The following is a 25,311-nucleotide window of genomic DNA, read 5'->3' on the forward strand; positions in this document are numbered from 1 at the left end:
TAGTAGCTTGAAAACAAAAGGATCACTTGGCCCCTAGAGAGACAAGGTTTGAGTGATTCTTGGAGTTTTAATTCAAAACTCTCTGCTGATAACAGTCATCAAAATTAGAATAAATAACTTGAAAAAGGCTCTGCGATTGCAATTTGTCGGGCGGAGACTTTTTGGAAATTTTAGGCAATGATCGCTATTTTGAGGTGATGATTGATATGATCTTTTTGTCCTCACCCAGTTTGTTTGTATTTTTCTTTTTTCTTTTTTTTTTTTATAATTTTTGGATAATGAAAAACCTTATCCTAAATCTTATCCTAAATAAACGAACAATCATTCAACTGCAAATTATATGTTTATCATTATTCCATTGTCCTATTATATGATATTACATATTCTCTTTGTAAGGATGGTTTTTAATAGGTATGTGCCAACATTGAAGTGGGTGAGTTAACTCTGACTCAGTACCACACTCGGGATTGACTCATGGACGAGTGACCCGGAAGTATTTTATTTAGATTCTCATCCACTCACACTAGTACAGGGGTTGTACGACACAAATGGTACGACAGCTTCTGCACGTGTTGTAAAGAAAGTCAACTTGATAAGATTTGGTTTGAAAATAAGAATCCGCATGGATGGTAAACGTTTTGGGCCCAACCACCAATATGTTATGCCTTCAAACCCAGCCCATGGATTTCTACTGGCCGATAGAAATATGTGGACCAGCCCAAGTGGATTACATTAGTTTTTAAGTGAAAAATATTGATCCACGCTTAATACAAGTCATTATGTGGATATGTCACAAACAGAATCTCACCATTTGATTAAAATGGATTAGATTGAATCTAAAAAAATTCATTCCAATCCAGAGACTCGTTGATTAATAATTGGGAATTTATGATATGCATATATTCCACGTCTCATCCTTGGAACATGAGCCTGAGGGATCAGTTCCAACCGTATTATATGTCAAGTCCAGGATGAAGTAGAGAATAAGGAGAGAAAATAATCAATTACAGAATACAGATTGATGCCTTTGAAAGCCAGAATCTCATTTTATAAAGATGAACAAGAAAAACTCTAGTTTCATGTTATTTTTTCTATTACATTTCTCAGGTGGAAAATAGTGACAACCATAAAAATTATATATATATATATATATATATATATTATAAGAGAAACCACCAGATATGCCTTTTATCCAACCCCTTCCCCCCCCCCCCCCCCCCCCCCTCTAGATATCAAAACCCAAAAAGGATAATGATAGAAATTACAGTATGGGCAGCATTTGTGAAAATTATGTCGTGACTTCCTTGGCCTCTCCCCCGTTTGTTCCTTTCAAATTCTACACGACTGTGCCGACCTTCTCTATCTTTCTTCTTCTAGCGTTCATCTGTTGCTTGTTTCTCACACTGTATAATGCTGCTGGATGGTATCAATGTCAAGCCCCTTCAACTTCACTACTGATTCCACATGGCCCTTGAGTGTGAGCAACTCCCGAAGCCTATTATACGTGTAGTTTTGTCAATAGCGTTTTAATAACATAGCTTCCTACTAACAATAAGCACAAACATTTGTAAACTTCATATGTTTATTAAAAAGGGCCCAAATTTTTTACCTAGATACTTCAGCACGCCTCTTCGCCTGCTCAGCAATCTCTGACAGCTCCCTATAGCTAGTCTTCTCGTTGAAGAGAGAGGTGGTTTCAGGGGGCTGAAGGCCATGTAATGTCCTCTGAGCGTGGGCCCATTGTGCTTCCCTTTCTTCTCTTCCATAATCCTTCTTTGTTGTGAAAGCAGTCTATTAATTCATTCACAAAAAAAACAAATGCATCAATATGTACCCCTATATCTGTAATTCTTAATGATTACAAATCTTTGACCCAGCAAACCTACCTTTCTCTCAAAGAGGTTGTCCCATGCCTTGCCACTCAGGATGTAACGGACGGCAAATTTGAGAACATCAAGAGGGACATAAAACACAATACTGTAAAGCCAGACAACACCAGCCCACCCCCAGCCAACTCCCTTTATTCTTGCAAAGCCCCAGTTGCAATAAACAGCTATCAGAGTGGCCACCTGGTAACCAAGCAGCAGATATTGTGAAGAAAAACCGTAAGCCATTCGTCCACCTCAATATATTGATAATTTTATAGCCAAAAAAGACACCCATTCAACAGACAAGCATTATTTTAAATGTTTCCTTACCAGCTGTGCAACCAGGAATGCACTCATCAACAGGAGCCCTGGAAGTTCAACAAACGACCAACTACGAGAGCGAGTGACAAATATAAGAGCCTGGCTTACAATACTAACTTGTAGATATAATGCTGCCATCATTTCATGCTCGTTCCCCCTAATTGATCTGACACCAAACTTATCCTGCAAAATATGAAAACATGCCCATCAGGAACAACATATACATTATATAATTTACCTCTTATAGTAATAATCTTCTTTTCATTCTTCATACATATTCCCCACATAAAACTAGAAAATCAATTTATTTACAACTTTTTTGAGTCTGGCAGATTCTTACAGGGAAAAAGTCGGTGTCATACATTGCCCAAAAGAATATGACGGTCAAGAGAGCCAAATAACCACCAAGCACCACTCCAGTTGTGAAAATCTCTTTGAGCTTCCAACTATCAGGCGTTGGAGATGGCTTCACTCTATCTTTGGAAATGGTCATGATAGTCCCTATATTTCATACACCATAATACATGTAAGAGCCAATTCATATTTACAGCAAAAAAAAATCCAGTATCATAACATAAATTCAATTTCAAGTTTATTTTAGATCAAACTCACCATCATTAAGTATGGCAATGATCAAAACCATGAAAGGAGAGAAATCAAACTTCCAAATCAGAGCAATAAGAAGAAAACCGAGCTACAAAAAGAAAAAGGAAAAGGTTAAAAAAGAGAACCAATGATAACACTCTAGAAATAAGATAAAATATAAAAAGACAATGCTGACAGTACTCTTGGAATACTTACAACAATACGAATGGTAATGGATACTGCATATATCTGTATGTCCAATCAAGAAAGGGAAACGCAAAGTCAGGTATCATCAAAAAGTTAAAGGTTGTTTGTCCAAAATGCTAATAGAAAAACTTTACTTTATAAAAAAATTAATACAAAAAAACAATATAAGAATATGTTTGCTCATGCATGGAAGCCACACATACCGTATAATTCTTCATTCTCTGGAAAATTGCCCGGCTCGTTAAGACAGCACTAATAATTACGCTAAGTCCAGGTTCAGTGAGGACTATGTCAGAAGCACCTCTAGCTGCGTCAGTGGCATCAGCAACAGCTATACCAATATCAGCCTTCTTCAGAGCTGGCGCATCATTCACACCGTCTCCAGTCATTCCACAAATGTGTTTCCTTTCTTGCAGTTTTCTCACAATTTCATATTTGTGCTCTGTCACAAAAATAGATAACAATTCCATCTCAATAAGAGTCAAATGTTGCCACAACTTTTTCCAGCAAGAAAATATGAAAAGAAACTATGCACTTTCAGACAAACCCCACCTGGAAACACTCCAGCAAATCCATCAGCCTTCTCAATTAGCTCATCAACAGGAAGCGAAGCAATAGAAGCATCCTTGTCTTGACCTAGCAAAGACGATGACGGATACATGTTTGTTCCCATTCCAAGTCTTCTCCCTGTCTCTTTAGCAATGGCAAGCTGATCACCTGAAAAAACATAGAAACATAGAAAAAAGTAGATACAATTAGAACAAGAAACTACAAAGTTCAATATAAGAACAAGAAATACAAAGAAGTCACCAATTACCAGTAATCATCTTCACATTAACACCAAGATTGAGGGCTCTACGAATGGTTTCAGCACTATCATGTCGTGGAGGATCAAAGAGAGGTAATAAGCCAACAAACTGCCATGGTGAACCAGGACCATCCTTCAACTTCTCGGGCACTTCCTGCAAAAAATAATAAAAATTGAAGAACTCAAGTGTTAACTACGTTTGTAAAAGTATTAAACGCACAAACATATTAAAAGACATTAAATATAAAAAACCTGTCGTGCAACAGCCAATGATCGTAGCCCACGTTCAGCGAATTTGTCGATCACAGCATGCACTTTTTTGCGGACATCTTCCTTGCAGTTGCAGAGAGTAATTATCTGTTCCAATAGTTCAAACAATACAGTATATAAGTCACAAGAAGGTAAAAAAAAAAAAGACACCTCCTTTTTCACTATCCAATGTATACCATACATTGGAAACAACAAAGGCAAAAGGGATATGTGAGGTACCTGCTCAGGGGCACCCTTGCTAGCACGATGCCAATTGCCGTCTGCATCAATATAGGTGAGAGCAGTTCTCTTGTCAACCGGATTGAAAGGGAGAAAATGCATCTCCCTGATGCCAGCTCTCGCCTGAAAAGAACAAAAATTAACATAGAGTCAGTTTTTTTTCCTCCAAATAAAATAAAGCCAAAAATTTAGAAATAACAGAGAGATAATTTGAGAGATGCATAATGAGAGTAATACCTCCTTTGGATCTGCAAGCATCCCAACAATGGCTGCATCGATGGCATCCTGATTTTCAGTCCTTGAAGCCCTTGCAGCAAGAAGAACCACATGCTCCTTATCCACACCCTTTGCAAAAACTTCAATAAGGTTTTTGTCCACACTCAGCTTGTTTAGTGTCAAAGTCCCTGTTTTATCGCTGCAGAGGACATCCATGCCTGCCATCTCTTCAATGGCAGTCATTCTCTTTGTAATAGCTCCCTGCTGTGAGAGCCTGTGGGATCCAATAGCCATGGTCACAGACAACACCGTAGGCATTGCAATTGGTATCCCACCAATCAAAAGGACCAATAGATTGTCAATTCCGTCCCTGTATGCGCGGTGTTGAATAGGGTACATAACAATAATCTCCACGACAATCCCAATCGCAATGGAACAGATGCAGAAGTTACCAATTGCTGTAAGAACCTTCTGGAAATGGCCAACTTGGTTGGTGCTGTCCACAAGATGGGCAGCCTTACCAAAGAACGTGTGAACACCAGTTGCAATGACAACAGCTTCAATTTCCCCTTGCTTGCAAGTGGACCCTGAGAATACTTCATCACCTGGGTTCTTAGTTACAGGGAGAGATTCTCCAGTCAAAGCAGATTGGTCTATCTTTAATGGGTCTCCCTCAAGAAGACGAGCATCTGCCGGGACAATATCTCCCAGTTTGATGCTTATAATGTCTCCAGGAACGAGAATTGCTGCGTCTTGCTCACACCATTGACCATCACGAAGAACCTACATACAAGAGGCTAAACTTAGCAAAAGCCTGAAATGCCCTTGTATATGTTGAAAACAACGGTAAAGAAAAGGTAAAGCGGCAAAAGATAAAGTTCAGGATTTCAAAATCAGAGATTCATTTACCTTAGTTTTGGGGGCAAGACCAGCCATGAGTGCGGCTGCTGCATTACCAGCATTGTTCTCTTCGATGAAACTGATAGTGGAGTTGATAACCAATAGAACAGCAATACCTACAAAATCTTGCCAATCTGGGGGCTTCCCACCTCCGTTTGCTAAAGCAATAGCCATGATAGCAGCCATTTCCATTACCCATGACAAGGGATTCCACATGAAACCCAAAAACTTCAGAATTTTGCTTTCCTGTAGTCGAGTTTGACCAGAAAACAAAATGTTAACGCAAGCAAGAGATGAGAAAAGCAGTGGGGTATCAACTTTGAAGACAAGTAACCTTTTTCTCTTCGAGTTTGTTGGGCCCGAAAATTTCGAGTCTCTGTGTTCCTTCGTCCGATGTCAGACCCTCTCTTGAACATTTCAATTGCTCAAAGACTTCTTCGATTGGAATTCGTTCCTGAATTCACCAGCACAGATGCAACACCTTTCCGTTATAGTCGACCAGTCGAATGCTTAATTAAATGAAATGACTAAAAAGAGATCGGCTGGAACAGTACTACTACAAAAGTCCTAACGCTGAAAAGGAGTTTTCTCTAAATGAGAGATGATAGAAAAAGACAGTTTTGTCGAACATTGACTACTGAGAAAAATCGCCAAAATGTCATTTTTGCAATTTTTTATTCACAGAGTCAAGTTTTAGAAATTTCGATCTATTCCAAGGAGATGGGGACAGAAAATAGAAAACAGAGTCATTGCTTACCTCGACCCAACTGATCACGAAAGGAAAGAAAGCGACTAAAGGACGAGAACCGTATAAGCTTATCGTGTTCTCTGGAAAAGAAAGAATCGAGCAGGGAAAAAGCAGTTTTAAGCTGATTTTTTTGAATGGACAGAGTTAAGATTGATGGTTGCGGCAATCAAAATATGCCAAAATATTCTGATTCCGTAAAGCATGTCTACGGTACAGATTGTTGAAATACCGTACTCTTTATTTCAGAAATAATACGAAGGAAAACTTTTCGAAATCAAATCGGATTAGACTCGTTTTTGTGTGATTTCACTCTATAGACCCTAATTCAATGTAATATACAAGCATTTTTCAACTGAATAAATTAGTACTTTAAGAAGCGGTCATATGTAGCGAGAACTATAACATCACCGGAAGCAGGAAGTCAGAAAGGGCGCCGAAAATCTCGTATGCCACCACAGGACACGTGGGGTCCCAAGATTAGCTTTAAAAGCTGCTCGAGAAATTGCGATTACCGATGATATCGCGCATCCTCGAGAAAACTGAACGTACCACGGAAGTACCCTTAAAACCGCCAAATCCCAAATCCCCCGAAATAAGAAAACCAAAAAAACGTGGCACCTTTTTAAGACGGAAAAGTAGCGGTAAAAGAAAGATGAGAAAAAATAAAACTCACCAGAACCTATCCTTGAACTAAATTTGGAAAAGAATACCATAACTTAACATGTAAAATTACCGGAAGATATGCTTGAGATTTAAATTGCAAGAGAATCACCGTTGTCGTAGACAATTGGGGGAAGAGAATATTGCTTAAACCAGAAACTTGGCAGGGAGATATCGCAAATTTATCTTTAAGAGTTTAAGAGAGAAGCGTGAGAGAATCAAAACAAAAGCGAAAAAGATGGAACTCCAGAAGCACCCAAGTGAAATCGACCAGTCTCTTTTCAACGAGGAGACTCCGGAGGCCGGCATCGAGGAAAACAACTGGAACGAAAACAAATTTCTCACTTTGCTAGATCGTAAAGCAACTTCAAAAAATACCAAGAATGAGCGAGAAGACAACTCAGCCATCAGATAATAATAATATATAAAAAACAAAGATGGAAAGACAACTCTCAGCCACCAAAAATTAATGTTTGAATGAAATTGAAAGAGAACGAGAGATAAAGCTAAAAGGCTTCAACAACAGATCTCATACTACCGCTTCAGATGAAAAAGTAGAGTAAATAAACACATAAGAATAGTTTTCTACTTCAGATCTCTCTCAACAGCGCTACAGCCAGACGACCACATGATAAAAGCGCTCTATTTCTCCACTAAGGCTCATGAGTTAACCAAACAGGATACAGGAAGTAGATATCAAGTTGAAAACGGCAAAGCATTAGAAGAAAACTATCAGAAAATAAAAAATTAATAGAAAGAAAATTTGGTTTCAAAACTGAATCACTGAGAACCAAAGACATAATCACAGAAACTCGAATAAAAACTATCGAGTAGATAATACCCCGGAGAAACCAAAAAAACTAACAGAAGAATGAAAAAAAAAAAAAAAAAAAAAAGAGGCAAATAACGGAGACGGTAGGCCAAGCAGTACCACAATGATCAGATTTCTTACCAGATCGACGTTCTCATTCTTAATCTCCTCGAGACTGATCGCCATCCTGTCCAGAAATCAAAACCTGAAATTCCAAAAAAAAAAAAAAAAAAGGAGCAGAAACTGTATCGGAAACCCTAGAGAGTTGAAAGAGCTAGGCCCCAACTCATAGCTTCTCCTCTCCCACCCAAAAACAAAATTCAGAGACAGAAATCCCTGTTCCGCTACGCTTCGCCTCCTCTTCCTCCTTCCCCACTCCTTTAAATAAATACCCAGCTCAACTGACCGGGCCCACTTACCCTCAGGCCCCCACCATGCAGCGCATCTGTGCCTTCCGCTTTTGCCCTTTACCGGTGACGTGTCAGTATCACTTCTCCTCGGGAGGTGAACCCTCCCCTGGCATCGCCTTCCTAAAGGCGAAGACTCCGTGTGGGCCCGATTCACACGTTTCATCCGAGGTGAACCCTCCCCTGGCCTCGCTTTTCTAACGACGGGATTGACTTCTGATGAGGGCAGGGACCCACCACTAGCGAAAGTCTTCCTCTGGCGGCTTTGGTAACTGCTTCCACCGCTATAGACAATTCCTCCGCCGGTTAAATTAGGTAAGCCTATGCCGGAACGGATACAGAACGGAGCGTCTTCGCAGTTCCCACACAAGTCCGGATCCCCTGATGACCGTTCGATCATCCCGAGGCTGTTCGGCAGTTAACCGTTTATTTCTATATCTTTCCCAAAAAAAAAAAATTTAAAACGAAGTCACACTAACACCTTCCAAACCTCTCGATTATTTCGCTCAAAGTAATAGCAGCGGAATCAGGATTCCAGGATTTTTATTTCAATAGTTTTTACGCATTTAATTTGATCTATAATAGGTAGTAAATAACAAAATAGACCGGAAGATCATGACCTTTCGTCTCTGTGACCCAATTTCTTTTCGGAGATGAACGTCAACCTCCGGGGTGATGGACTCATTGACGAATTGAATTCCTGGTCTGTTCAACTCTCAAGGCCAGCCCCACGGTGGTCCCGCCGTCTCTCTAGTAAATGTGTCCTTTGGATCGATAACGCACGCGCCCTGGGCAAGTGGAGGGTAGTTTGGTAAAGTCAACAGGGAGAAGATCGTGCAGCCAGAATCGGCCGACGAATCTCTCTCTAATCGCGATAAAAAAGGACAGCCCGGCCCCAACTTTGGCTAGTCAAACGAATTAACGGGAACTGAACGGGACGGTGCCAAATTTGACTCGTTACTCCAGTGCCGTCGAGAAAGGTAAAAGTGGGACAGTGGCTTTGTTAGGGTTAGGCTGCGCAGAGATCGTCTCCGAGGAAGATAATTGAAGCCCGTCCATAAATATTACTCCCAAAACCCTATTCAATTCCCCCGTTGAATCCTATTTTCGGTCCTCGTGCCCGTGAAAGTCAGTTGCCTCCAGGCCTGTGAGTAACTGCCACCGCCGTTATTGGCCCCTTTCCGACACCCGCCACGTCTCCCGTACCGTTCGAGACGTCAGGGTCGATTTATTCGTTGCCCTTTTTCCTTTTACAGTTGCCTTCCCCCGGGAACCTCACCTCGCCTCCCTTCCTCCGTCACCTCTTAAATCGTAGAGGCGTTACTGTTACAGTGTGAATCGTATGACGTAAGATCGAGGTGATTGAAAAAACGAAAAAGGGACACGAGACAGTGATAGTGGACACCAATATTAATGTTTCGATTTCGAAGGGTACAGCCCAATCCGATTCGTTAAAACGAATAAACAATTAGAAAGAGACAAGATTTTGACCTGTCACTTGGTCTTATGGGATCCCAAATCGGTGGTTATTGAGAGGAAGAGTCTCCTTTGTTGCCACATTTTGTGCCATCATTATTTTATCTCACGGCGTAAAATGTAGACTTGAGCATGAGGGCAATTTGAGAAAGGTTGGGTCTAATAATTGTAGAGCACGAAGGGGGGCTATTTACGTGTCAATTGTCGTGCGTGCGGGGACCTTGTTCCCCCGTGCCCAGTGGGGTTGCGTGTTTTGTTTTTTTTTTTGGGAAGGCGACAACTGACAGAGATCCATCTGACTTTTTGAATTTCTCCGGCGTGCTTAGTTGGCCGTTTCTCGCCACAAAAAGGGTCTCTTTTGTTATGATTTTTTAGACTTTCTTCAATGGAACGTGATGCCACGATTCACGGCACTTGGATGGATTTTTCTGATTTTTAGGGGTTTTACTTTTATTTCATAAGTCGATCAGTTCCAAATCAGTTCGTTTAATGTGAACATGGGGGGGGAAAGTGGTCCTTGGACCACGAGAGGTGGACGGGTCAGATTCAAGCATGTGGTTTCTTACACGCGCAGGCGAAGGCCTCCATACCCTTAATGAAGAAACCCTTGGCCACTTTCTTAGCCAATTGGAATTTGAAACTATTCCTATTTATGAGCAAGCCTTTGGCACATCAGATTTACAGACACCAGACCCATTTTCTTGAACGTAACAATCTGAATGTAACGCAGGTCGTAGGGTCAAATTTGGAGGCCTCGTCAATGGGACAAGTTGAGAAACGTCTTTGATTAATTAAGCAACAAGTTTGAAAATTGTTCTCTAAGTAGATTTTGACTCCCAAAGTCCCAAAACCCCCCCGACTCCTTTCTCTTTAAAATAAGAGATGAAAAAGAACGAGTCCACAATCCATGTGTACCTTCCCGTACAAGATGCTCTCCCTCTCGGCAGCCACACATGGCTGTCTTTCTATACCAACCCATGTGTATAAAAAGTTAACCCGTCAAGAGAGAGAGCCGACATGGCTTGACCCAGTTTAATAAATATCAACATTATACGCACTAGCTGGGGTGAGTGGTTCATGATTCGTGGACCCACTTCAAGCGAGGTGGCAAGCCTCTGTTGAGGGGCCTTTTTGACCCATTTGGTGATGCAAAATGAAAGAAAGAACAGTAGAGGAATCATTTCTAACCAGGACCATACTCCGTTTCTGCGTTTGTTGTGGGAAATGGACAGGCCAGAAAGACCAAACCATCAAGGTTGTTCTTGGCTTTCGAGGGACTTACAACTATCAGAAATTGAGACTACGATTAACGAAAAACCCATACTGTTATAGTTCCAACCAGATAGCTAGAGAGTGGGTGGTTGTATTATCCTTCTTTATGGATTTGGATTTTTCTCACTTGGTTGTGTTGAAATTTAATCGCTTTTAAAAATTTCCTTTTTTTCTTAGGAAAGGTGTCGATTATTGACCTTTCAGTGAACACTACTATTGGCATCTTTGATTTTTCTTAATTTAATCTGTTGTAGAAGACTTCATTTGAATTCATTAACAGTGTCTTCCTTCTTGAAGCTATCAGTCACGTCTACAAAACAACTTTTTCAGTGTCAAAAAGAACCAAGATTAACACTGTAACATGATGAACAGCGATCGATGTGAGATATTGGATGTGAAGGGCCCAACCATTAACTAACTGTAATGGAGTAAATAAAGAATAACAAAGTGTTAAACCGGAGAACTGTCGGCGACTCGACGCCGTGATAGGGAGGCAGAAACAGAAGGCCTGGCGGAGAGCCCCTTTGTTTGGTTTGATTAACAGCTTTTCTTTTCTTTAGAAGGGGATTCACATGGGGAGGCAGGTGGGCAAGCTATGAACCGAGTGAATGCTCACCAACCCTCGGATCGCCCCCTCCAATCCGATCCAACGGCAGAAAAGCCGGTGACGGCCGTCACGGCATCACGTCCTCACTGTCAAAGCTTCACATGTCTGAAACATCCATGTCACAGGAGAGCTCCCAGATTCAAACACCCTTATATCAATCTGGAGACTAGCTGGTTCTAGTGGTGGAAGCTCATCTCATGTGATCTATCTCTCTCTCTCTAGCTTCTTGCATGGAGTCCATCCAAGGCATGATTTGAGAGAGCCTCCTCCACTGAAGAGAAAAGCAGCTTTCGCTCTGGACCATTTATGGGTAGTGGGGAATCTAAGTTGAGAGGATAGGGAAAAACAACGTCCCACAAGCCTACATCTGGAGCAGTAAAAGCAAAACACAACAAATGGAAAGGGCTGATGGGAGTAGGAGAGAATCACAGGTTTCACAGCATTACCATGTGATTGTATCACATACAGGAAGATAAGGAAAGAAAGCAACTGATTTTAGTCTGCTTCGTTTTGTCTTTCTTTCCAGTTTCCACCCTTTGGGGGACCTTTCCCTTTTTCACACCCGTGGTGGATGCAGTAGCAGGCCCTGGTCATGTTTTTCTTCTCTACGGGGAAGGAGGATACCCGTTTTGCTCTAAAACATTTCATTAATGAAAACTTTCGAGTTATTTTCCGAATAAGTGCCACCCATTCAAGCCAATTCAAAGAAAAATATTCCTAACTAGTGGTTTAAAGTACTTCAAAACTTCAATATTATTGAAGACAAAGAACTGTTCACCCCCTGCTAATGTCAGGAGTCACCGGATTTGTCCCCCTATCGTGTAGTGGAGAGAAGAAAGCTCTACATAAAAGTGCGGTTTGTTTTGTAGATGGTCAATTTTATGTTTGAGAGGAATTCTGAAGAAATGTCATATAGTTTTTAAGCATTCCTCAGGGGAGAAATAGTTTGGTCATTTGTTCACATCTTTTGATTGATCAAAGCTGGTGCGTCTAATTGAAGACTTTATTTTTTGATGTTGGAAAACTAGGTCTTGGCCGATGTCTGTTTCACCAGCTCTTTTGCTATTTTGACTATAATTTTGAAAAATAGTCACGCAAACACATTTCTCTATTCCTCACACCTTGGTATCAGGAGATAAGTTCGGATAGGACAAGTGCCCAGACAAGGCAACAGAGAACCATGGCCTTTGAAGGGTATAAATTGCTTCAACCCAAACAAAAGACCATCTAGGAACATGTACGAGAAACTGGTGAGTTTCCATCTCTTTCTTCATCCAATGGAAAAGAGAACCACAATTAGATGTTTCCAACATACATTTGTCGAAACAATATGTTCAAGTACACCGATAGAATCTCAGGAGTGAGACTGGAAACAACAAAATTAGAGAGATAAAAGGCATAGATGATTATGATGGACAAAAGACCTTGTTATAGACTGGAACAAGCAAATTACAGAGTCAGATGAATGAGGATCCATGCAGCAGCTCAATAGAGTTGGTAAAAGGCTAGATAAGAGATTGCAGAAGACTCAGAAGCCGAGAGTAACATGGAGGACAAAAAGAAATATAAAATCAGATCAAGTTCAAGAACAAATACGAAGAGAAGCAGCTGATTAGGACAGAGACTGCATCACCATTGGATAGAGATCGAATATGAAAAAAGGAGGGTACTATTTAGAAATTTCACTATTGAGCAAGATATCTTAGGGCTGATTAGCCCTCAAATCATGATCGGATGAGATAACCTGTGTACTAGCCAGACGGCCGCAGGAAGCAAAACAAGAGCAAAGAATAGATATAGACGTAAAACTAATGCAAATATATATATCCCTCAAAATATATCGTAACATCATCCAGAAACAACAAAAGTAGTTTGATATATTTGAACAAGTATAAAAACCAGAGCCTCGAATTTTACAGTCATTAAAGTCTTACAAACTCTTACTTCAGCATCAGGAGTCGAACAAAATGAAAGCCTTGTATCCTCAAAAACCTAACTTTGTGCGGCGCCAGTGTCTACGCTTAGCATTGTACCTAACACCAGAGAGACAGAATCGGATTTCGACATCTTGAATAACTGAAACCAAACGCGAAGCAAACGTTACTCAATACAGATTAAGAGAAAACAACAAACCTGATGGTGTTATCGGTCCTCATACGGATCCAATGAGGAATAGGCCTGTTCTGCCTCATCTTCTTCGCCAGCTTCTTCTTGATTATGAAGGTTTTGTGGGACGGCTGGAGAGCACAACAATACAAACTCAGATCAGATCTAACAGTGAAAAAGAGAAAACAACCAACCGGACGAAGGAAAGACAACAAACCATCTTCGCTGAGCTCGGCCACGAACCGGGAAAACCCTAACAACCGAAAAGCCTTATTTCTTATATCAGTTGGTCTACACGAGTGAGAAGTCTGAGATCACCGTCGGATCAAGATATATGTACCTTTGGACGGGGGAGACACGAGAGATGAAACTGAATACTAACCTTTAATTGCTATAAGCAGAGCCACTTGCTTTGGAATCATATTTATCCACTGAATCTACACTTTGGAATGGAAGAATTAGGAAGCAGTTATAGATCTTTTTATGGGGGAAAAATAAATAAAAATGGACTGGTTCATTAGAACGAAAATTTGAAAGAACAAAGTGGAGAAGCAAAGACAGGTAAATGAGATCCACTTTCTAATATTGCAAAGCGCAATGCTTTCAGTAGTCATAAGAGAACTTCTGAGGTCAAGTTCCAGGGTGGCAATTCAGCCATAGTGAAAGCAATGGAAAAACTGCTCTAGATCAATCAGGACACTCAAATAGTTGTTAGCAATTAGACACCTTAATATTATTTTTATTACATGTTTGCCAAGCAAAAATAACTATCATTGAGGATTGAAGTGGATGAATTTAAATAATTTAAATATTTTACCATTTCTTTGGATTTAATCTGTCACTGTCAGTTTGAGGACATCAAACGATGGATTTCATGGGGATCACTGGGGGCGGCATGCATCAAATCCTTAATCATGAGGATTGGGTAAACCCATAAGCATCCTATGTATTTACACTTCAATTTCTTGCATAATGACAGTAACATCAATCGGAGCGCCCATAATTGTTTGAAATGAATTGAATCGTTGGGTACCACCATCTAAACCTGTTTTTATTCCATGCCATCACCATCAGTCATCTCACAAGAGGTATCAGTAGGTATTCAGCATAGAAAAGCTGCAAAACAAACAACAAAAAGATTAGGGATGTTTTCTGGAGATGCAAATGCTGCAAATGAAGCTGACAATTAGGGTCCACTCTATAGGCATTTAATCCTTTCTTTCTACATTTCATGTGAGCTTGGATCTTAATCACCTTCCAAATAAACATGTAGAAAGAGGTTATTGCTGCTTTACTCTTCAGATCAATGGATTGAGCACACGTCCCGAGAATCACAGCTAAGATGATATGGCCTGAAACCTAAGCAACAAAAACCAAAGAAGATTACATCCCAGTAAAATATGAATGGAAATTGCAGAGAATACAATATGGGCAAGAGCAGCTGTGGTGGCATACAGTTGCAACTTTGCTCCAAAAGTAGGAGGAAGATAAACCCATCATAACCGCGACACAGTAAGCCATCTCAAGAAGATAAATACACGTCCAGAACACCTGCTTACAGAAATTTGGAATAAATTTAAAGAAAAGAAGTGCTTAATTAGTTTTTCATTTGTTCTTTGAGACATGAAACAATCATTTACCCTCTTTTGACCAAGGCGAACACTGAAGGATTGAATGCCAAATAGCCTATCACCATCAATATCAGGTATGTCCTGCTCGAAAACCCAGCAAAAATACAACAATAATGTATAAATGCTTCATAATGGGTGAAATAAGAATCAGCAAACCATTATTCATCACCTCTTGATTTTTCATCTTAAAAAGCTCTAACCATTTTCCATCTTAAAAAACTTTTGCAATCTTTCCTCTCTTGTACCAAGTGATCAACAGAATTTGTAAATGCATCATACCTCGTCAAGCTATATTTTAAATTCCAGACAAGTAGCACTTTCTCCTTAGTCTTCTATAAGCGGATCATAAATAGTGAAGATGCTACTTCCAGAAATGCTTCACACAGCCTAGCCCTCTAACCGTATTTCATGCTTTATGACCCAGTTGAGTAATCATTTGTAAATCTGTCTAAAGTGATGTGATTTGATTCAAAATGGAGAACAGAGTTGATAAACTTTTTGTACTTGTTCACTGAGCAAGTTTTTGAGTGTCACTAACTTGTGGTTTTTGTTTTTCCATGCAGTTAGTGTTTTATGATGATCAGTTACCACCTGATTGACGTGGTTCTTGTAATAGCAGTGGCAGAATATTTTAAATTGGTATCCAAGAATGACATTGGATAATATTATGATGTTCACTGACATGAAAGTAGGCCTAGAAATTGATAATTCATAACCAACAGGCTGAGAAATATTAATATGATATGCAATCTCAACCATGGAAGAAGATAAGGCAGGAAAAATGAAACTGAGGTTAATGTCTTGCTGCAATAACCACTTGTGTGCACAGAATAAGTTCCTCCACCCTGAAGGTCAAGCACTTTCTATGGTGCACAACAAAAAACAGCATACTCACTATTGATCAATTTCACAATCGGATAACAACATTGAAAACCAAACTTGTATCTGAAAATGTAAATCACCTTATCCTCCACTGCCCTTTCTCTAGGAGTCTTTGGAGTGCCTTGACGGTACAGTTTGATCTTCGTGTTTTTTATTTTATTTTATTTTATATTTGGAGAAAGAGCACGATTTTTTTCCCAGAATCTCTCTAAGCTCAACCAAACAACCTTGGTCCCTTGAGGCAAAGTAGGAAGAAACTTCTAGATTTTGTTGTTTGCCGTCGTCATTAGGAATATTTGGAAAGAATGAAACTGGTAGATCTTTGAGGGTAGGCATAAATCCATTGGAGGGCTCATCAAGGTGACTGTGCACTATGTCCTCTTCCGGGCAAGCAAGTTTCATGAAACCTCCCATATCCCTAGCTCCCTCATCCAAAGAAACTTGAAAGCTGTAATAAACCAAGTTGATCACATTATTCCCACTCTTATCACTTGGACGCTACTTCTTGAGAGAGCTAAAGCTAAACTTTGATGGTAACTCGTGGGTAATCTAGGCCCAGCTAGCGAGACACATTGTCAAGGATTCTTCAGGTAATATCCTCCTAGTCTTCTTTGCATCTTGTGATCGGTGTGATGCAATGGTGGAAGGAGTTGACAGCCATCCTCTATGGCAATTCAACTCTTCGTGGAAGGAGTGGCATTGTCAACGTTTCGGCTTAGGGAGGGAGTCACCCGGTAACATACCACTGTTGGCAGCTCCCTCCCCCTTTGAGTTTCTTGTGTTTTTTTCTTATTTGTATGTTTGTAATTTTCTCAAGAGCCCCACTCTATCTATAAATTTCCTAGTCTATCTATAAAAAAGAAATGTCAATTGGGTCGTTTCATTTTCTACTTATGGCGTATTAGGCAGATGGCCATTTCTTTTTTTTTCCCTGTAATCCTTATTACAATAAAAAAAGAATATTAAGAAGAATCAAACGGTTGAGAAAACTGTCCCTCTGTTTTCTGCCATAAACTCCTCTCTCCTTTCTTCTTCATCTCTTCCCTCTCTTCTCTTGCTCTTCTGATTTCTCTTTACTTCTTCACATTCTCCATCCTTATTTTTCATTGTTTATGATTTATTGACATAATCAATGCTTTGATAATCCACTAAAACTCTTAAGTTGCTACTTACAACATATAGAGAAATCAAACTCATATATAATGATGTCATTTCGCCCAAGGTTTCTAACACATTATCAGCAGCTTTTAGATACTATCATGATGAAAATCAGCAACAAACCCAAGGGATTTAAAGCATGCACAGGATTGCTAAATAACAAATGTCTTTAAAGACCATTTTTGTTAAAACATATTTAGAAGAAGTCTTAAAAATCATTCTCCAAAAGACAGCCCTCTCTCCCATCATCTTGCGTTCCCCCCCTTTCCCCAACTCAATATGCCAAGTTGACAGTCTTCAAAAGGTGGCTAAGATTTCCATTTTTTTAATAAATAATAGGATGGCCACTCAAAATTTCTTACTTTTGAGATGAAAGTTTAGATAATTACCTTAAATAATGCTATAACAACTGAGAAGAAGCTCATAAATGCAGTTGCAAATATCAGCGGCTTTGAAAAGATTGCTGGCCTTTGGAAAACAAAGGTCTGCAAATTCATAAAAGCAAAATTATCATCTACAGCTAAAACCTCAATGGTTGATCTTACATAATTCTAAACAACTTGTACAGAACGTGTGGTTCAATTGAAGTAACCTGCATATGCAGAAAAAAAGCAAGCTGAACAATCACAGCTCGTACTGCCAAGATACACATTGCTGCCACCAGAGCAAATCTCTTCCATCTCAAAAAGGGCAGCTGAAACAGTTCAGATTTCACCATCAGAAACTACAGTTAATTGTCATTGTTGCTGCAGTTCTTGTTCTTAATGTCATAAGTAGGAAAATAACTAAGAAAAAGAAGAGAAAGATAACAGAATAATAATTAGATCTTAAGGACAGGAAGATCACAGTACAACTGTATGATCAGTGTTCAGCCATATCTTTGTGCATACATAGGCTATGATGGAGTCCTTTAGTATGAAAGTTCCATCTGGTCAATTAAGAACTTGAACATTTAGGAAACCAAGCTGACTATCTTGCCAGTTGAAGCAAATTCTCAAAATCCACTCGATATGTTCAAAAAGATGAGTAAGATAAATGGTTGCTTCAATTTTCAGTTCCAACAAAAGGGATTCATACAGAGGGAAGTTGCTTCAATTTTCAGTTCCAACTAAGAAGTTAAAGATGAAGGCCGTTTCAACAACAAAAACAAAAAAGTTAAAGATGAAGGCCTCAAATAATCTAATCATAGTAAGCCTTGACAATTAAGATAGTCACAAGCATTTGACAAGAGAAATAAAGCCACATGGCTGCCTTTCAAATAAAAAATAAATAAATAAAAGACTTACATTGATGGAGTAAGCAGTTCCGAGTACAAAGCTGATAAAAAGGGCCCAAAATAATGGCCATGAATGAACAGCCCATGCAATGATAAAACTCTGCAAATAAGAGCATATTTGATCACATAACATGCATACAGAACTTTTTGGTAATTCAGTTCCTGAAGGCAATACATCTGTAAATCACTGTGCGGTAAGAACACATTGAGCAAAAGATTTGTCTTCAGGATTGCCTGCAGTGATTAAGCTCATCTTTCCATTTGATAAGAAAATCACATGTATCAATGCTTTTGTGGGGATTATAAAGGTAAAATTCAAGTCCTGTAACTTCGTGTCACCTTTCAAAGAAAATTTATTCATTGAAAAAGATCAAGAAAAAGAAAAAGAGATGCGTAGGTGATTTCCTTCATACTCAGAAATATAACAATGGGAAACTCCCAAAGTATAGATGACAACTAGAAGGGAAACGAAAATTCCAGCCAAATCATTTTAGATGTAATTGCAAAATTAGCACCATTCCTGAAGTTTATGTGGCATGACTAACGAAAACAAGGGTAGCAAAGAATGCGCTAAAGATGAAGTGGCATAGTGGAAAAAAATTGAGTTCGATAGCTACAGTTACCATCATTTCAAACAAAAAGTAGCTTCCTGTTAAATATATTGTTCCTCCAAAAAGTTGTCTCTTTGATACTAACATCTTGTTTAATTCCTAAAGAAAGTCATAATTGAAATCGAAATACTTATTTTCCAGCATTCTCCCAAATACATATTCATGAGGCAAACATATGTCAACATACCAAAACTGCAAAGGTAGAAACAATTGCAACACCAGTCCTCACTGAATACTCCCCAGATGCTAATGGAAGATTTGGCTTATTTACCTGAAATGATGTATGAAGAAGTTATTTGGAAAAGCAAATAAACCCAGAGCAAAAGATGGCACATGGAATCATTATTCCAAGAGAATTAGCAGTTACTTTAGAGGTAAAATGTTGCTAGACCCTATGACACATCAGTCCAATGGTCTCCCCTATCATATGATTCGACAATCCAATCACTGACTTCTACAAAGGCATTTCAAGTAAATGTAACCAGTCATACAACATTCTAAAATTCATTAGATAGCCAAGATACCGCATTGCTTTGAACAGTTCAACCTGTCAATCCTGCAGGACACAAACAACTTAATTTTCCACCCATGAACTATTTGACTCATCGCATTTGTTCAATTCAAAACTTGAGATAAAGGTTGTAGTCATAAATCATCTTTTGTGCCATTGAATCTTCATTGCAATAGCTCTGTAGTACTGGTAATACTTCAAGAAATATGACAAAGTTAAAAAAGACCAGATACAAGTAAAATAATAAATGATATTTACCCGGTCAATCTCTATGTCGAACAATTGATTTAACCCCACAATGTAAATATTCATGAAAAGGGCACCCACCAAGGCCTACATATAGAAATAAAACAAAATTTCCTGAAAATTAGAATGAGATAACAATTTTTAAGATAAATTGAAAAAAATATTCTACCAAGAAATGATTCATGGTACCTCCAGAAGCCCTACAAAAAATACAGGTGAAAGATCAGACATGCTTTCAACAGCCAGCAAAGAAACAGAGATTATGCTCAGAGCCTGCTTGGACACAAATTTTTCAAAAAAGCCTGAATCATCAATAGAATATATATTATAAGGATTTATTCTGGACATGGTCATCTAAATAATAAGCTTACTGTGCCTATGATTGTATGAGGCCTTGTAAACCGATAGAAAACATCTAAAGAAGTTTGTATTTCTGTCCATGCACTTTTAGAACCATAAGCTTCAGGTTCGGAACCTAAAGGATGTTTGGAGACAGCATTTATACAAGATTTCTTCTGAGATAGGAAAAACACGGGCTTTCCAAATTTGCTTTCAATGTGATGATTTAAGAGACATCCTTGCAATGCTACACCACGGGAACCTCTTACAACTTTGCTTGATTCACGATTTGAATATTGTAGTGAGATGCGGCTTCCTGTCAATTCAAGAAATTGAGACAACAACCTAATAATATTAAAATACTTTTTTTTTTTGTAAACAGTGAGGAATGCATTCAATGAGAGAAGGAAAATACAAGATTGCACGGGTGGAAAACATACAGGAAGCAGAAAAAGAAAATACAATGTGTCCTCTGTAAATCAGATAAGCAATTAGCACTTCTAGAAGTCGGTATCCTGAAATATTTCTTGGTCACTACACACCCTTTGATTCATAAAAATCTGAAGCAAGCATCCAGATGGAACTTTTTCACGTGAAACTCAGATGATGACAACTGCTAATCTCCCTTCAATGAATCCGACTCTATCCTAATTCCCTTTTCCAGGGGCTTAAATTTTTGCTTCCATGGAGTTAAAATGAAAAAAAAAAGGATTCAACATCATGTAGCGTCATCATCATGATGTACTTTTGTACAACAACAAACCAATCTTGTTACTGCACATACTCTTCATTCTGCCAGTAGTAGTTCAGTTGCTATGAAAAATAGGGAGTCTTCCGGCAGCATGTTGGTGTGGGCGACTCATTCCCAATTGCAGTTTGAGTCTTGATGTTTCTTATCCCTCCATTTTGCATTCATTATAGTTTAACGTAAAGCAGTTCACAATTTCAAACAAGAAAATTAAAAAAAAATCATTTTACTGCAGATTTTGACATGGTTGGCATCAACTCATCGTGATTGACAAGTATATAAGTGAGCCTATTCACTCTCCTTGTCGAAAACGGGTTTTAAGTGAATCTAGAAAAATCATCGAACCAAGTAGATGAACAAAAATAACTTGTATCCGCCACACTCCACCATAGACTCATAGTCCTTGTCTGCCCCTTCGTATCTATATGTCGAAAGGAAATAGACGGACACGGAACCACACTAACTAGACAAGCATGCAAAAGAATGAAGAAATAGAGAAGTGCCCAATTGAAAAATATCACATTTTTACTCCCCACCAAAGGCTGCCTCAAGTTCTTTTCCACGACACATAAACCACACGCAGAATAATTTTGAAATGAAGCAGAAACGATCATTTTTCAAAATGTTTCAAATATATGATTTTGCCGAATTAGTTGTACCTCTCGAAGCAGATAAAGGAGCAAAGGATATAGAAGGTGAAGCTCTGAGTGAAACGCTAAACAAAAGAGAATCCATCAAATTGATCAGCAGAATAGCTCATGCATTCGGTGTCACTCCATTTTCATTTTCCAAGTCCAGAACTCAATAAGTACTTAGCTTTTGAACCTTCTACTTTGCGAGAGAAGAAGAAACAGAAGTTTTATTGTCTTGAAAACGAAACAAGAGAGGAAAACAGAAAAAAGGTGAGCCGTTGAAAGAAAAGTAAAAGAAGTAGAAAACAATACCTTGGTTGCAAGTGCCAGTCTTTCCTGTTTCTGCCACGCAATACGAGCAAGAGATGGCCACAACCTACTGACGAAGATGAATTTATTTATTCTATTAACTGCTGGATAAATAATGCTCTGAAATATAAAACATATTAAGATAATTTTTATAATCAGATACAAATAATATTTAGCAATATCCTTTTCATTCAATAAGAATGGGGTGGATTCCTTGCCCAGCTGACAATTCATTCCTGCCATGGAAATTTGCATGTGCTATAATGGTCTTAGTGTACTCTTGACGAAAAGTAAAACTGAAAGCGATTTTACTTGTACATGCATGGAGGGGAGTTCTTGCCCAGTTGACAATTAGTTCCAGCCATGGAAAATTTCGTGCTCTATAAGACGAAGAAAATGGCGAAGCGTGCAGGTTTTGTCCTGTGATTGCAAAGAGATAGGCCGTGCTCATGTATATCTATATGGAATTTTTTGTTTTTTTTTCCAGGAAAACCATCTTGCGCAAAGTTGCTTTAATTTTTTTTTCACAGATTTTTTTTAGAATTTTAAATTATTAATGTTTACGTTTTTTTGTAAACTACACTAAAAATATATTTGAAACTTTAAAATTTTATGTTTTTATAGTTTTTATTTCACGAGTTGTCAAAACTAGTTTAAAAATAAAAATTGAAGTGTTTAGAGGGGTGACATCGAGCGATTAAAACTCGAACCTTTATATGTTCGAGTTTGGCTTTATCCGAATACTTCAAACTCGAGTCCAAATATTTTAGCTGGGTTCTAGTTCAAACTTCTATTTAAAACTAAAAAACATAAAAAAAAATTATAAAAAAATAAAGAGAATGAACTTAGTACCATTGAACTACAAGTTATCACAGAGGAGTCGAAAAATTTGCAAAGAAGCATACTAATGTATAGTCAGCTTAATAGACCTAAAATAAAGAGCAAACACTTCCATCAATAATTTTTATTCCATTAGCAAATAATAATATTAGATATTACGGGACCCAAAAGAGTTGAACAATCAATCTATCTTTGAGGTTTGAGGTAAATAAGAACAACTATCAACCAAAGATGTAATTGTAAAGAGCAATTAGAGTAAAGGGTATTTTTGTAATAAAAATTATACTAACATGTCAACGCACGAGCTAACAAACCGAGTTTAGGAAATCTTGAGTTTGGCTGGTTATACTTAAGGAGCCTTATTTCAAGTTTGAACTCGGGTTGAACTCAAGTAAAAACTAAACCAAGTCGGGCTTTATTCAAGTCGAGTTGAATGGTTTACAAACCAGTTTAGCTTAGTACCATCTCTAAGTGTTTGATTTAATTAAATTAAATCACCAAGTAAAATATACTTTTATCCGATAATTATCACAAATCCGACCCAAGGAATTAGTATCAATTATTTTCAACAAATTTGAATCACTAATAACAAAATCATAGGAACATGCTTTTTGGGTCATTCTCAAAATTATTTTCCCTTTTTTTATACATTTTCTTTTCCCCTTGACCAAGAACTATGATCCTAACAACTACAACCCAAAGACAGGCCAAACTTGCCCACTAAAATTTAATTTTATGGTCTTGTTAATATTTAGAACATTAACTTCTAATAGAACAATAACATTTTGGACAATAAGTGCACCATTTGGGTGAAGTGGTTATATTTTTTTCACCTAGGAAATTGTAGAAAAGCAAGTCTAGAAGAAACTGTTTTATTTCAATTCAATTTTTCTGGTGTTTGTGGTATTTTTTAGGATAGGAATTTTTTAATCTTCTTATTTTAAAATATTAAAAATGATAGAAAAATATTTTTTCTTTTACTCCAAGGGTATTATGAAAAATAAATTAAAATCACTAAAATGATTATTGATCACTCATTTTTTGCTTCAACTTATTTTATATTAAAATTTTAAGATAGTTTTCTTATACAACCTTATTAGATGTATTATTTTTAAATATGATGAATTAGATGTTGTAATTCCATATGTAGACTTGTATTTAAAACCTAACAAATACCTAAGGTAACACCGTTATTAGACTTTTAAAAAACAACATTACTTAATTACCTTTTTTCTAATTAATTAATTAAATTTAATATTTTTACATTAAAAATAAAAATTATCTTCTCAGATAGGGGTGTAAATGTTATACGGATAAAAATAAATAAGGTTATTCGGTATAATATTCTAATTATCATTCTAGTATTTTGTCTTGATTTTGTTTGACTATCGCTTACCAACTAGGTAGAAGGGTAATTAAACAAAATAATAATAATAATAATAAAATAAAAAAATCTAAAACATATTTATAATATCTAAAGATAGTAAAAACATCATATAATAGCATGCATAATAATGTCCTCCCCACATAATAAATTTACATAATCGTTAATCAAGTAAACAAGTATAGAATAGGTATTAGTCGATTTCATTCCGTTAATAAATTGGTAAATCGATAAAATTACTCGATTACATATACAAATAAGGTTTTTAATTTTTTACATTAGATATTAGAAATTTATATTTTGTTATTAAAATGCAAGAAACATTTGGATTCTAGAATGGGATTTGACAGGTTATTCAAGTGTAATACATTTAGTTTGTCAAAGAATGTGACACGACTACACTTGTTGATGTGCGGAAGGACCACAAGACCGCAACAATAGCATGTGAAGAGGTTGATGGAGCCGTTGAACGGGCTGGCTGTTCCTCATGGAAGCCACACTATGTGCGCCACGATTAGCGAACGGTTCGACGTCGGGTCCCTTTCAGCCCATCTCGTGATGTAGCACATGAAGGTTATGCGCTTCTATAATCGGATTCGATGCGGTACCAAGAACCCGCCCGCGTTCCAAGATAAGAATCCGACAGCCGTCGGATTTGTTCTTATTTCTTATCTCACCGGTTCTTTTTTTTTTTTTTTGGCTTTGTCACGACTCCAAAAATCCATGCTCGCTGTCCGTCACCTATTTTGTTTGCAGGCGCACGTGAGTTTGTCTCCGCACGTGAGCGTGCCTTACCGCCTAACGACCTCCCTTCCCATGCCGCTAAAAAACGCCGGCGGGGCCCATCACCTGTTTGGATTCTTTGGCTTCCCTCCCATGTTGCATGACCAGGCGAGAAGGGAGGGCAGCTTCTTGTCCATGTGCGCGGAAAATGGGCGCATGTGGGTGGCTAGCCACTGAAGTCCCTTTTGTTCCTTTTTGTAGAGCCGTCGAAGAAAGCCTTAAATTGGACCCTCAACTCTACCTGGGTTTCATTGAACCATGAAAGTGATCCATCGCTCATTGATTAACGAGATGTGATCCACATGGGAGAAGAGGCATAGGCTATTGGCCGGGGAAGGTTCTTTCTTGTAAGGTGATGGTCATCCATATCTTGGTCTTATACCACATGGCTTGCCCTCTTTCTATCATCAAATTTCTCATCCAAATTTGTAAGCAACTCAAATTTAGATTATAGATGATGTTTCCTTCCCCCATAAAAAA

General features: G+C 38.2%; 3 protein-coding genes across 3 annotated transcripts; all 3 read right to left on the minus strand.

The window, feature by feature from the left end:
- Nucleotides 1-1,226: 1,226 nt before the first annotated feature.
- On the minus strand, nucleotides 1,227-7,953 carry LOC137950881 (plasma membrane ATPase-like). The gene is made up of 16 exons (XM_068797538.1): nucleotides 7,755-7,953; nucleotides 5,729-5,848; nucleotides 5,404-5,640; nucleotides 4,516-5,277; nucleotides 4,279-4,401; nucleotides 4,042-4,146; nucleotides 3,799-3,943; nucleotides 3,534-3,698; nucleotides 3,185-3,423; nucleotides 2,991-3,023; nucleotides 2,802-2,883; nucleotides 2,530-2,690; nucleotides 2,199-2,372; nucleotides 1,887-2,069; nucleotides 1,610-1,791; nucleotides 1,227-1,495 (listed from the first exon to the last, which is right to left on the minus strand). The coding sequence occupies exons 1-16, from the start codon at nucleotides 7,797-7,799 to the stop codon at nucleotides 1,399-1,401; spliced, it is 2,853 nt and encodes a 950-aa protein (XP_068653639.1). The 5' UTR covers nucleotides 7,800-7,953; the 3' UTR covers nucleotides 1,227-1,398.
- A 5,219-nt stretch (nucleotides 7,954-13,172) lies between these two features.
- Nucleotides 13,173-13,837, minus strand: LOC137950528 (large ribosomal subunit protein eL39). The gene is made up of 3 exons (XM_068797051.1): nucleotides 13,699-13,837; nucleotides 13,509-13,612; nucleotides 13,173-13,408 (listed from the first exon to the last, which is right to left on the minus strand). The coding sequence occupies exons 1-3, from the start codon at nucleotides 13,699-13,701 to the stop codon at nucleotides 13,360-13,362; spliced, it is 156 nt and encodes a 51-aa protein (XP_068653152.1). The 5' UTR covers nucleotides 13,702-13,837; the 3' UTR covers nucleotides 13,173-13,359.
- Nucleotides 13,838-14,266: 429 nt separating this feature from the next.
- On the minus strand, nucleotides 14,267-21,698 carry LOC137950345 (probable homogentisate phytyltransferase 1, chloroplastic). The gene is made up of 12 exons (XM_068796752.1): nucleotides 21,543-21,698; nucleotides 20,168-20,451; nucleotides 19,986-20,069; nucleotides 19,809-19,883; nucleotides 19,227-19,310; nucleotides 18,439-18,528; nucleotides 17,745-17,846; nucleotides 17,542-17,637; nucleotides 15,122-15,193; nucleotides 14,937-15,032; nucleotides 14,736-14,840; nucleotides 14,267-14,597 (listed from the first exon to the last, which is right to left on the minus strand). Exons 1-12 carry the CDS (start codon nucleotides 21,616-21,618, stop codon nucleotides 14,556-14,558), a joined length of 1,206 nt encoding a protein of 401 aa, XP_068652853.1. The 5' UTR covers nucleotides 21,619-21,698; the 3' UTR covers nucleotides 14,267-14,555.
- Nucleotides 21,699-25,311: the final 3,613 nt, after the last annotated feature.

Source organism: Aristolochia californica, unplaced genomic scaffold, assembly GCF_029961685.1.
Source record: "Aristolochia californica isolate CCGP_79_NKW_82.1479 unplaced genomic scaffold, dmAriCali1.0.hap1 SCAF_14, whole genome shotgun sequence".
Classification (NCBI taxonomy): domain Eukaryota; kingdom Viridiplantae; phylum Streptophyta; class Magnoliopsida; order Piperales; family Aristolochiaceae; genus Aristolochia; species Aristolochia californica.